Genomic DNA, 13,222 nt, shown 5'->3' with positions numbered 1-13,222 from the left:
TCTGTGGACAGGAATAAGAGAGCACTGCAGTATGTGGAGAAATGACTTTCTTATGAGCTATCAGGGGTTGCTTGCCCCAGCAACACTTGATGTAGCTCAGTTATGAATCCAGTACAGAAGAGAATCCTCATCTCCTTCTCTTCATCCCCATCTCCACTATGCCTTGCTCTTCATCCCCTTCTCCACTATTCCTTTCCCCTCATCCCCTTCTCCACTGTCCCCTTCTCCTCATCCTCTTCTCCACTATGCCTTTCTCACCCCCTTCTCCACTATGCCCCACTCCACTATGCCCTTCTCCTCATCCCCTTCTCCACTATGCCCCACTCCACTATGCCCTTCTCCTCATCCCCTTCTCCACTATGCCCTTCTCCTCATCCCCATCTCCTCATCCCCTTCTCCACTATGCCCTTCTCCTCATCCCCTTCTCCACTATGCCCTTCTCCTCATCCCCTTCTCCACTATGCCCTTCTCCTCATCCCCTTTTCCACTATCCTCTTCTCCTCATCCCCTTCCCCACTATCCCCTTCTCCACCATCCCATGGGAAGGGTCCAGGAAGCTTCCTATTGGGATGGTTTCTGAACAACACAGCCATGAGGATGACTCTTGGCAGTTTCAGCTCATGCAAATCAATATTATTGTGGGAATATATAGAGAGTGTTTTGGGGGAGGAAAACCAAACACCACACCAAACTAACCCAACAATGACTCCCCTCCAAAATAATCCAACAGCAACAAAGGACCAACCAACCAACCCACCCACCCACCTCCAAAATACAACTAAAGCCCACAAGCAATAAACCACACCAAAGCACCAGCAAAAAAACACCCCACCAGGTGATGAAGCCTCACAGAGAAGGAAAAGCAAAGCAAAGCACAAAGAACCTGTGCCTCAGGAAAACTGGGCAGGGGACACAAAATTAGGGGTCTGAAAAGCAGCCCTGAGAGAAAGGACCTGGGAGTCTGGGGTGATGAAAAGCTCATCATGAGCTGGCAGTGCAGGTGCAGCCCAGACAGCAACCCTGTGCTGGGCTGCAGCAAGAGCAGTGTGGGCAGCAGGGCAAGGGAGAGGATTCTGCCCCTTTACTCTGCTCTCCTCAGACCCCACCTGGAGTCCTGTGTGCAGTTTTGGAGCCCCCAGCAAAAGCAGGACATGGAATTGTTGGAGCCAGTCCAGAGGAAGCCACGAAGATGCTCAGAGGGCTGCAGCAGCTCAAAGATCACATTCTGTGATCCACAACCTCCCTGAAGTTGTTCAGGGCCAGGTTGGATGAGGCCCTGAGTGACCTGTTCTAGTGGGATGTATCCCTGCCTATGGCAAGGGGGTTGGAACTGGCTGAGCTCTGAGGTCCCTTCCAACCTAAACCATTCTGTGATTCTCTGGAGTCAAACAGGACAGACTCTGGAGCTCCCTGGGCAAACCGAGGGTGAATGTGATGAGCTCTCAGGAAGACAAAATGTGCTGCAAGGGGAAATACTCCACTTTCTGTGTCCAGGGGAATAGGACAAAAGCATTATCTTATGTTGAAACTCTGGAGAGGAGGGAAAAGCTCTCCAGCAGCAAAGCTAACGAAACAACGAGCGCGTCGAGGGGCGAGGCGGAAATGCGGCAGCGGAGAGCTGTAAGGACAAGTTCCATAAACATCTGTCAGGGATGACAAACGCAGGGTCAGATGGGCTGGGTGTGCTCCACAGCTTTTTTCCAGCCCTTTTTCCTAGGATTCTAGCCTAAAAGTCATTTACATAACCCTAAAGGCCTTTTCAGGTTACCTTTGAGATGATTCCAGCCCTAGGAGCAGTAGAGGATCGGGAAGACAAGATGGCTAAGCACAGAAAGAAAGCAGGATCCTGTCCCAGGCACGGAATGGCAGCCCACAACCTCCCTCCACAAAGTGCAAATAAAGAACCAGGCCAAGCCACCCAGCACTCCGTGGTGGCAGCCAGCCCACCTCTAACCACTCTTGTCAAATCCTATATAAATCAGGCAGGAAAAGATGCAAGCCAGTGCTGGGTGAGGGGAAAGCGGTACGAGTATGCTGAGCTGTGTTAGCAGCTCCACAGGGAGCACACCACCCTGTCTCCTCTCTGCATCAGCCTTCAGGTGCCACTTTTCATAGAGTATCATAGAATCAACCAGGTTGGAAGAGACCTCCAAGATCATCCAGGCCAATCTAGCACACAGCCCTGGCCAATCAACTAGACCATGGCACCAAGTGCCTCATCCAGTCTTTGCTTGAACACCTCCAGGGACAGTGACTCCACCACCTCCCTGGGCAGCCCATTCCAATGACAATCACTCTCTCTGCCAACAACTTCCACCTAACATCCAGCCTAGACCTCTCCCAGTACAACTTGAGACTGGGTCCCCTTGTTCTGTTGCTGGTTGCATGGCAGAAGAGACCAACCCCCACCTGGCTACAGCCTCCCTTCAGGTAGTTGTAGACAGCAATGAGCTCTGCCCTAAGCCTCCTCTTCTGCAGGCTGCACACCCCCAGCTCCCTCAGCCTCTCCTCATAGGGTTTGTGTTCCAGGCCCCTAACCAGCTTTGTTGCCCTTCTCTGGACACCTTCCAGCACCTCAACATCTCTCTTGAATTGAGAGGCCCAGAACTGGACACAGTACTCAAGGTGTGGCCTGACCAGTGCTGAGTACAGGGCAAGAATAATCTCCTTTGGCCTACTGGCCACACTTCCTGATCCAGGCCAGGATGCCATTGGCTCCCTTGGCCACCTGGGCACACTGCTACTATCCACCAGCACCACCAGGTCCCTTTCTTCCTGGCTGCTCTCAGCCACTCTGTCCCCAGCCTGTAGCACTGCTTGGGGATTTTCTTAGAGTAAACCTTAAAAAGCAGAATCCACACACATTTATAGTTGCTACTGAAGCCAAATCTTTTTCACAGGATCAGAGAATGTTAGGGGTTGGAAGGGACCTCTGGAGATCTCCGAGTTCAACCCCCCTGCCAGAGCAGAATCATAGAATCTAGCACAGGTCCCATCCAGACAGGGCTAGAAAGGAGACTCCACTACCTCTCTGAGCAGCCTATGCCAGTGCTCTATCACCTTTACAGTAAAGTTTTTCCTTATGTTGAGGTGGAACTTCCTGTGCTGTAGTCTATATCCATTGCCCCTTGTCCTGTCCCTGGGCACAAGTGAGCAGAGGCTGTTCCTGCCCCTCCCTTCCTGACCCCCACACCTCAGATATTGATAGATATCAATGAGGCACTCAGTCTAATTGACTGGATAGGGCTGGGTGCTAGGTTGGCCTGGATGAGCTTGGAGGTCTCTTCCAACCTGGGTGATTCTATGATTCTAGACATTGCTCAGATCCCCTCTCAGCCTTCTCCTCTGCAGACTAAGCAGCCCCAGGTCTCAGCCTCTCCTCATCAGGCAGTGCTCCAGCCCCCTCAGCATCCTTGTAGCCCTCCCTTGGACTCTCTCCAGTAGATCCCTGTCCCTCTTGAACTAGAGAGCCCAGAGCTGGATGTAATAGTCCAAGTGAGGCCTCACCAGTGCAGAGCAGAGGAGGCTGGGTGTTAGGTTGGACTGAATGATCTTGGGAGTCTCTTCCAACCTGGTTGATTCTATGATGCTGTGAGGAGAACCTCCCTCGATCTGCTGAACTCACTCTTCTGAATGTACCCCAGGACCCCACTGGCTTTGGCCACAAAGGCACATTGCTGCCCATGGGTAGAAGGCAATCATACAAACTGGCAGCCCTTTACTCAGGTTCTGCTGGAGTGCATGCAGCCTTCCTAATGCTGCTTAGCAATCCACTTGGCATTTCTCTAACAACTCTGCAATACTGGAAAGCAGTGTGGAGGATCAATACAATGTGAGCCATATCCTTTTTTTTCCCCCTCCTACCTTTCCTCCTCCCTTCTGAAGAATCAAATCTCAAAAGCTCATTTTGAAGATGGCCAAAATTGATTGTTGCAACTTTGCTCTGTACAGTTTTGTCCCTCCCCTTTTTTTTATTCCCTCTTTGCTTTCCATTCTAGATATCACTCTTCAGAAATCAAAGGCATCTGTACAAATATTTCTGGGACACCAAGCAGTTTCCCTGTAAAGAAGCTTCCAGTTGTGATCTTCCCCAAAGGTGCATGTGATGTAGTGATGAGAGCAGAGGCTCCTGCGTGAATACTCTAATCAGTGCGTATCTTGCTCAAACTAATCACATCTCAGACCCCTGGAAGAATGCTCTTGCAATGAAACCCTTCTGCATTCATCTCTCCCAACCTGAAGCAGTGTTAGGCAGGACCTTTGGATAATTGGATGGCTGTTCACAAGTTCCCTGCGGGTCCTCGTTCCCTCCGCAGAGATCTGTTTCCATAAACCTAATTCACTCTCAGACATACAATCTGAAATCTACTAGTGACAGTTTCTCCTCTTCTGACCTAGATACCACGGCTGAGAATCACACTGAGTTGATATATGAAACCCACCATGGCCTTTCCATCCTCCCTGCCTCTGAAACCAACGATGGAAAACAAACACTGCCTCTCACCCTGCCCTGTGCAGTCCTCTAATACGACTGCACTAAAAGCATCAACATCTGCAAGGAGAAATAAACTAAAGCACTTTAAAGATGTGCTTCTGTTTAGTTCCATCCAAGAAGGCAGAACGGCAAGAAACTGAGGATTTCATGCAATGGGCTGGGTTGGAAGGGACCACCAAAGGTCATCCAGTCCAACCCTCTCTGCAGTCAGCAGGGACATGCTCAACTAGATCAGGTTGCCCACAGCCCTGTCCAGCCTCACTTGGAATATCTGTCAGGCGTTGGAACTAGGTGATCCTTGTGGTCCTTCCAACTCTGACTGATTCTATGATCTCCAGGGATGGAGCCTCAACAACCTCCCTGGGCAACCTGTTGCAGTGTTCCACCACCCTCATGCTGCAGAACTTGTTGCTAACATCCAACCTAAAGCTGCTCTGCTCTAGTTTGGAGCCACTGCCCTCATCCTGTCCCTGCAGGCCTTTTAAACAGTCTCACTGCAGCCTTCTTGTAGGTCTCTTCAGTAACTGGAAGGTTGCTATTAAGTCTCCCAGAGCTTCCCCTTTTCCAGGCTGAACACCTCCAGCTCCTTCTCAGCCTATTCTCATAGCAGAGGTGCTCCAACCCCCGATCATAAATTGAGAGTCACTTAAAATGCTTCCTGGAGCAGAAGTTATTCTCACACTTGCTCCCATAGGAAAACTGGAAATATTAAGGGACAACTGTGTGGTCCTTTGCCACCTCTGGAGTTCAACTCCTCAGCAACAGGCTGCTCTTAGGTCTCCCTGGAGCCTTCCCTTCTCCAGGCTGAACACCCTCAGCCCCCTCAGGTGTCACAGGCTCACAGGATGTCAGGGGTTGGAAGTGACCCAAAGAAATCATTGAGTCCAACCCCCCCTGTCAGAGCAGGACCATACAATTTAGCTCATCCCCATAGTAGAGGTGCTCCAAGCACCTGACCATTTCCATGGCTCTCCTCTGGGCCCAGGTCACAGTTAGCTGTGTGTAACCCCAGAGGACAACGACAGAACAAGAGCAGCATTTCACATCTGAAGGAATTCTGTCTGCCTCCTGAAGCATTTCTCCTTAGCAGCAACTTATGGAGGGAAGCAAGTTTGCCTACCTCATTAGTTGTGAGAGTGAGAATCCGATCCAAGTCTTCCACCAACTGCTTAAAAGTGGGTCTCTGTGAAGGCACAGCATGCCAGCAGTCCCTCATCATCATGTAGCTGTAAGAAACACAACATTGCCTGGGCTTCAGTCACATCACACTTCTCCTCAACCTCTCCATGCATGGCCAATGCTCCCCACGGCAAGCAATGCCAGGAGCACCACCCATGCTCCCAGCCATGCACCACTGTGCCACACTCCCTCCCCTTACAGGTGCATTATTCACTGCCCTCTTGCCCAGTGTCTTTGTGTGGACCAAATTCTGCAGCCTTCTGTCCCAGGCATTCATGGCTGTCAACATGTCCATGTCCAAGTGGAGGCCAGCGACAAGTGGAGTCCCTCAGAAATCAGCCCTGGGACCAGTCTTGTTCAACATCTTTGTCAGTGACATGGACAGTGGCACTGAGTGCAGCCTCAGCAAGTTTGTTGATGACATCAAGCTGTGTGGTGCAGCAGCCAGGCTGGAGGGCAGGGATGCCAGCCAGAGGCACCTGAACAGGCTGCAGAGGTGGGCACAAGCCAACCTCAGGAAGTTCAACAAGACCAAGTGCAGTGTCCTGAATCTGGGTCGAGGCAATCCCAAGCACAAATCCAGGCTGGGCAGTGCCAGGCTGGAGAGCAGCCCTGAGGAGAGGGACCTGGGGGTGCTGCTGGACAAGAACCTCAACAGGAGCCAGCAGTGTGCACTTGCAGCCCAGAAAGCCAAGCAGAGCCTGGGCTGCATCAGGAGAAGTGTGGCCAGCAGGGACAGGGAGGGGAATTCTCCCCCTCTGCTGCGCTCTGGTGAGTACTGCATCCAGTTCTGGAGCACTCATTACAAGAGGGATGTGGAGATGCTGGAGTGTGTCCAGAGAAGGGCCACTGGGTTGCTCAGAGGGCTGCAGCACCTCTGCTGTGAAGTCAGGCTGAGGGAGTTCGGGCTCTGGGAAGCCTGATCTAGGGTATGGTGTTCCTGGCCATGGAAGGGGGGGTGGAACTAGATGATCCTTGTGGTCCCTTCCAACCCTGACTGATTCTATGAACTACCTTTTGCAGGTTGGGGACTGTGGGTTTTGTGAAGACATCCAAGTGGTGCCAGTAATTTAAAATAGTTGAGGGCTACACTGAAATATGAGAAAATGAAAACAACCTTCCCTCATCACCAGCAGACAATGTCCTGCTAATGCAGAAGCTGTCAGGGGTAATCTGTTGTGTGCAAAACCGGTCTGAGGTAGCTTACAAATGATCAGTGGCATCTGTGCCACTTAGGGTAGCTTTATGTGAATGAGATTAAAACAAAACAAACATGGGTCTAAAACCATTGAGACAAAGGCTGGTTTGTAGCTCAGCTTCTCTCAGTGGGATTACAGAAGGGTGTGTGGAGTCACAGCCCTCTGGCAAACATTCCCTGAAGACCTTTCCATACCTTGTCTTCACAAGGCACACACAGAGCCACAAGTTTGGAGTCAAGAGGTTCTCTGTCAGGGAATTAACCATGGCAGTTCAGTACAGTTTGTGCCTTTCCATGCTGCTATGGTAAATAAGGGTCCTTACAGTTCATTGGTGCAGTTGGCAGGCTTGTCCATTCGGTGCCCTTCTTTAAGCAGCTTAAAAAGTTCTTCCACTGGGATTCCTGGGTAGGGCGACCCTCCTAAGGTGAAGATCTCCCACATCAGGACACCAAATGACCAGCTACAAATCAAAGAGAAAACTGCATTAGTAGATCTGCCCTGATGCTGAGAACAGAGATGTGACTGCAGCATATGCCAGGACTGCCAGTCCCTCTCAGGAGGTGCTTAAATCAGCCCCTGCCCAACTCCAAGCACCCCGAGTGGGACATCACAGCATGGTTTGGGTTGGAATAGACTTTTGAAGGTCATCTTTAACTAGATCAAGTTGCTCAGATACAACCTGATCTTGAATGTTACCAGGTATGAGGCTTCTATTGCCTCTCCAGGCAACCTGTGCCAGTGTTTTACCATCCTCATTGTAAAAGACTTCTTCCTTCTCACTAGTCTAAATCTCCTCCCTTTTAACCATCACCTGCCACACTGAGAACCATCCTGCCACGACAGGTCCTGCTAAAGACACTGTCTCCATCTTTCTTCACTGTCAGCTTACACCCAGCTTTTCAGCCAGCAGCATCCCTGAGTCCCTTCTGCACAGGGTTGCTCTCAATCCCATCATCTTGCAGCCTGCACTGATACTGAGAATTGCCCCATGCTAGGTGCAGGACCTTGCACTTGGTCTTGGTGAACCACAGGAGGTTCACACACACCCAGTGACCTGCAAAGTGCATCAGGTGCATAGGCAGCAAAAAGGAACGACCTGAGCTTGTTCTCAAACACTCTGTCTGGTGGCTGAGCTGTGTCTTCACAGCTTAACTACTTACAGAGCAGTCAGAGCTGAGCTGGACTGCAGTTCTGTGGCAGGATGCTTTGGAAAAAGCAGACTGCCCAAAACAACAAATATTTTGCTCTTTCTTTCTCTCTTTCTTTCACTCTTCTCCTTTCTCTTTCACTCTCTCACTCTCTCTCACTTTCTCTCTTTCACTCCCTCTCTTTCACTTTTTCTCTCCCTCTTTCTCTCTTTCTTTCTCTCTTTCACTCTTTTTTTCACTCTCTTTCACTCTCACTCTTTCTTTCACTCTTTCACCCGTTCTTTTTCTTTCACTACTCCTTTCTCTCTTTCTCTTTTGCTCTTTCTTTCACTCTCTTTCTTTTTCTTTCACTCTCTCTTAATTAATTTGTGTTAGTAAGTGAAGGAGGTCAATTTCAAGCCATTTTTCCTGCCTGCCTGCCACCTCCTCCTGAGCCTGCTTCATCCTTTTTGGCAGGTAGCTTTGCCAGGTGAGCCACAGTACACAGCTGGCACTGGCTCCCGAGCATCTCTGCAGCTCTCCCAGCTTTGCAGCAGTGTGTTTAGTAAACTCTTCGCACAGACCTCCAATAATATTATCTTTAGCCCTCTCAGAGCCACCATGGGGCCGAGAGTCTGGAAGTTCCAGCACTGAAATCCTTGTACTCCCTGGCTGCTGAGAAGCTTAGGCTGACTCTAGTCCTGAACCAGTGAAGTCATTTACTTCACATTCACTTAAATATTTTGCCCAGATGTTATTTTAAACCTACAGTTTGATCCACCCTTCACCTCTTTATGTAGCTTGCTTCATCAATAACATAAATGTGGTAGGGAAACCCTCAGTGAATGCTTTTCTTAGGCAGAGCAGCAGCTGGAGAAGTGCACCCAGCTTAAAGGAAGAGGAGACAAAATCAGAGCTGTCTCCTACCCTTTCACTTTTTAGCCCTGCACTGGCATGCACAACCTTTTCAATTGTGCTGGGAAGCATCCAGCCCTTTGCAGCTAACAGCTTCTCTTGCAGAGCCAAAGAAATGTAAGATCTTCCTCTGCACTGCATAAAGAACATAGGTCAGGCTTGAGCACAACACACACCAGCAACTGTAGGTCATAGAATCATAGAATCAAACAGCTTGGAAGAGACCTCCAAGATCATCCAGCCCAACCTAGCAACCAGCCCTATCAAGTCAACTAGACCATGGCACTAACTGCCTCAGCCAGGCTTTTCCTGAACACTGCCGGGGACAGCGACTCCACCACCTCCCTGGGCAGCCCATTCCAATGCCAATCACTCTCTCTGCCAACAACTTCCTCCTAACATCCAGACTAGACCTCTCCCAGTACAACTTGAGACTGTGTCCCCTTGTTCTGTTGCTGGTTGCATGGCAGAAGAGACCAACCCCACCTGGCTACAACCTCCCTTCAAGTAGTCATAGACAGCAATGAGGTCTGCCCTGAGCCTCCTCTTCTCCAGACTAAACTACACCCAGCTCCCTCAGCCTTTCCTCATAGGGTTTGTGTTCCAGGCCTTTCACCAGCTCTGTTGCCCTTCTCTGGACACCTTCCAGTACCTCAACATCTCTCCTGAACTGAGGAGCCCAGAACTGGACACAGTACTCAAGGTGTGGCCTGACCAGTGCTGAGTACAGGGGCAGAATAACCTCCCTCGATGGGCCCAGGAAACTGTAATAGGAAGCAGAATAAACGCTGAGCTGTTGCATCAGCCAGTGGCTCTGTGCACACAATGAAAGATTTTGAAGTGTCAGAGCCCAGTGATTTCCTACTCCATGTGAAGAACTCCTGGGAAGCAACAACACTTCTAAAAACCAGAGGGGAAAAAGCTCTTCCAGTACATCCAGCCTATGTTTTTATTGTACTTAACCTTAGCACCAATTTTTTGCAAGAAGTTTTCAGGAGCTTTCTTTTCTTTCCTCTTTTTTATTCTCTGCTTTTCTTTCTTTCTTTTTTTTTTTTTCACCCTGAAGGAAGTCCAGTGTATGGCAAAAGCCAAGCAAATTAGATAGACTCTTTGTAGCTGCACATCCGTAAATAAGTTCAAGGAGGGGGAAACTTCCGCACTGACAGAAGGAGGTTAAGCATTTTCCACCTTTCATGTGCTTTGAAGCTGGGCAGATTAGTAACAGAGCACTGGTTAGCAGTCTACCATAAAATCCTCACTTTCTAAGGGCAAGTCCTGCTCCATCTATTAGTATGTGAAACAGAAAGAGAACCCTTCAAGGTAAAGGACAACAGGGAAAAACACATTTAAACCACCCCACACCTTCACAAACACAAACCAAAACAAGCTTTTTCTTCCCATCCCCACCCAAACTCTCCCCCCCCCATTCAAATAAAGCCACTTACACATCACTTTGATGTGTGTAAACTCTGTCAAACAGAGCTTCTGGAGCCATCCACTTCACTGGAAGTCGGCCCTGTGAGTTTGAGAGGGGAAGGAAAATGAAAACTGTAGGATTACTTTGACACCAGGATTCTTTAGAAGATGAATCAATTCTCAATTAATAGGAAGCACACAACTCACTTTGGCAATTTTCAGGGGATACAGAGCAAAACTGGCTGAAGTAGGGAGACTTAAAAATAGATATAAACATTGCAGCTAAAATATCAAAAGCCTTGAGGCTTCTCCAAAAAAAGTTCCCAGACTGCTTGCTAAGAGAATAACAGGATAAGTAGATGGAAACTTAAGAGACCATTCTACTATGGGTCCTTCAAACAAAAACAAACCCAAAGCCAATCATAGAACTGTAGAATTAACCAGGTTACTAAAAAGAGTACTCACTGTGGACATTCATAGAGTCATAGAATCATAGAATCAACCAAGTTGGAAGAGACCTCCAAGATCATCCAGGACAACCTAGCACCCAGCCCTAGCCAGTCAACAAGACCATGGCACTAAGTGCCCCAGCCAGGCTTTGCTTGAACACCTCCAGGGACAGTGACTCCACCACCTCCCTGGGCAGCCCATTCCAATGACAATCACTCTCTGGCAACAACTTCCTCCTAACATCCAGCCTAGACCTCCCCTAGCACAACAGGAGACTGTGTCCCCTTCTTCTCTTGGTGCTTGCCTGGCAGAAGAGACCAACCTCACCTGGCTACAGCCTCCCTTCAGGTAGTTGTACACAGCAATGAGCTCTGCCCTGAGCCTCCTCTTCTGCAGGCTGCACACCCCCAGCTCCCTCAGCCTCTCCTCATAGGGTTTGTGTTCCAGGCCCTTCACCAGCCTCTGGAATGAGCTGCCCAGGGAGGTGGTGGAGTCCCCTACCCTGGATGTGTTTAAGGGTCATGTGGATGTGACACTTAGGGATATGGTTTAAGGTGAATCCTGTAGAGTAGGGTTCTAGGTTAGACTTCGTGAACCTGAGGGGCTTTGTCAACCTGCATGTTGCTGTGGTTTTGTGAATGGCTTCAAGCTGAAGCTGGGAAGGTTTAGATTGGACATCAGGAAAAAGTTTTTCATGGACAGAGTGGTCAGGGACTGGAATGAGCTGCCCAGGGAGGTGGTGGAATCACCCACCCTGGATGTGTTTAAGGGTGGTTTGGATGTGGCACTCAGGGATATGGTTTAAAGTGAATCTTGTAGAGCAGGGTTCTAGGTTGCACTTGGTGATGCTGAGGGGCTTTGTCAGCCTACATGTTTCTGTGATTCTGTGGTGATGTGACTGTAAGAGGGGACAGAAACGTTGATGTCCTACAGGCAAACTGCTCTACAAGAAGCCTATTCAGTTCATAAGCATAGTTTTAAAGTGCATCACTTGGGGGGGGAGGGGAGGGAGGGGGAAATCCAACCAACCAAAAGATTTGTTTCCAAGAGCCAGGAAAACCATCCACTTACATTAGTAGTCTTTTTATAATAATCTATATTGTTGATGTCTCTGGCTAAACCAAAGTCTGCTATCTTCATGACATTGTTCTCAGTCACCAAAACATTTCTTGCAGCCAAGTCTCGATGGATACACTGGAAAGAAAAGAGAAAGAAAAAAGGCTCACTGAAACACTGTGCAAATGAAATCTCTTCTGCATCACAAGTAAGATTCTAGCCAACATCACAAGCTGGACATGTGCATGGCACCAAGTGAAAGTCTTTTAGTAAAGGAAACCCCAGTATTGTATTGGGTAAAACAAAGAATCACAGAATTAACCAGGTTGGAAAAGACCTCTGAGATCATTGAGCCCAACCTACCACCTAACACCTTCTAATTAACTAACCCATAGTACTAAATGCCTCATCCAGCCTCCTCTTAAACATCTCCAGGGATGGCCACTCCACCTTAGGGTATCTCATTTTATGCTTAGGGAAACAGTTTCCTGGCAGTGAGCCACATCCCAAAAAACAGCACTGTTGTGATAGGAAAAAAATAAACCTTTTGAATGCCAAATCTTAAGAAGCAGCATCTGCCTGAGAAGCTCAGAAGTGCAGTGTAAGACACTGCCAAGGTGTGCACTGGGATGCACACAGCAGAGCCACTTCATCCTTGACCTGGATCCTTTGCTAATCACTTGATCAGCATTGCACAGAGCCAGACAGAGTTGTGCTGAAGGCAGAGGGAAACCCAAGGCAGCAGGAAGCACAGCTGTGTGTTCCACTTCTTCAGACAGCCCACTGCTGCTGTTTGGATTTCACCACTTCTCCCTGTTAGGATCCATCTAGGGAGCTGGAATATGGAGAGAGCTGGAGTTGGAGCTGTGAGGACTTCTGTCTTCTTAGATCAATACAACAAATTGGTTCTCTGCAATCAATACATACAGATTTTTAGGCAGCTGCTTTACGCCTCGCAAGCTATTGCACATTGGAACTGGGATGTTGTTCCTAGCTTGGATGCATGCTTCCTGAAATTCTGCTGATGGGTCCCTTCTGTTGCTCTGGTACTGCACAAAACCAACAGGGGAGCTCCAGCTAGAGGGACCAGCCCAGATCCATGCAAAAAGACAGCAAATTGTTAGGGACAGAGGGTCAGCTGTGAAACCTGTCACACACAGCCAGCCATGATAGAAAATAGGAAGTCTTGGCTGTAAAACTGTAGGATATGGGAAAGCAGAAATATGTGCTGACAGAAGGTAACAGGGCTTGGATCATTTGGGGAGCACTTCAGAGGTGTTAGGTGGCATTTAAGATGCTCTGTGCTACCCCCAGCCTGACTCTTTGGAAAGGTACTGGTCTGCTGTAGATCCTGTATTGTCCCTTGTAGTCTCATCAAGATGCCT

At 49.0% G+C, this 13,222-nt stretch overlaps 1 protein-coding gene across 10 annotated transcripts in view; it reads right to left on the bottom strand.

The window, feature by feature from the left end:
* Window positions 1–13,222, bottom strand: part of FGFR2 (fibroblast growth factor receptor 2) — a 196,526-nt gene that overhangs the window by 3,489 nt on the left and 179,815 nt on the right. For all 10 annotated transcript variants that reach the window (XM_064144242.1, XM_064144244.1, XM_064144243.1 and 7 more), the window contains 4 exons: window positions 11,853–11,975; window positions 10,361–10,431; window positions 7,196–7,333; window positions 5,616–5,721 (listed from right to left, as the gene is read on the bottom strand). In XM_064144242.1, coding sequence (XP_064000312.1) covers window positions 5,616–5,721; window positions 7,196–7,333; window positions 10,361–10,431; window positions 11,853–11,975 — 438 coding nt within the window. The remainder of the gene's footprint in view (window positions 1–5,615; window positions 5,722–7,195; window positions 7,334–10,360; window positions 10,432–11,852; window positions 11,976–13,222) is intronic.

Source organism: Pogoniulus pusillus, chromosome 6 (assembly GCF_015220805.1).
Source record: "Pogoniulus pusillus isolate bPogPus1 chromosome 6, bPogPus1.pri, whole genome shotgun sequence".
NCBI lineage: Eukaryota > Metazoa > Chordata > Aves > Piciformes > Lybiidae > Pogoniulus > Pogoniulus pusillus.
Note: the sequence above shows the minus strand (reverse complement) of the source record. Positions and strands in the feature narration are given on the sequence as shown.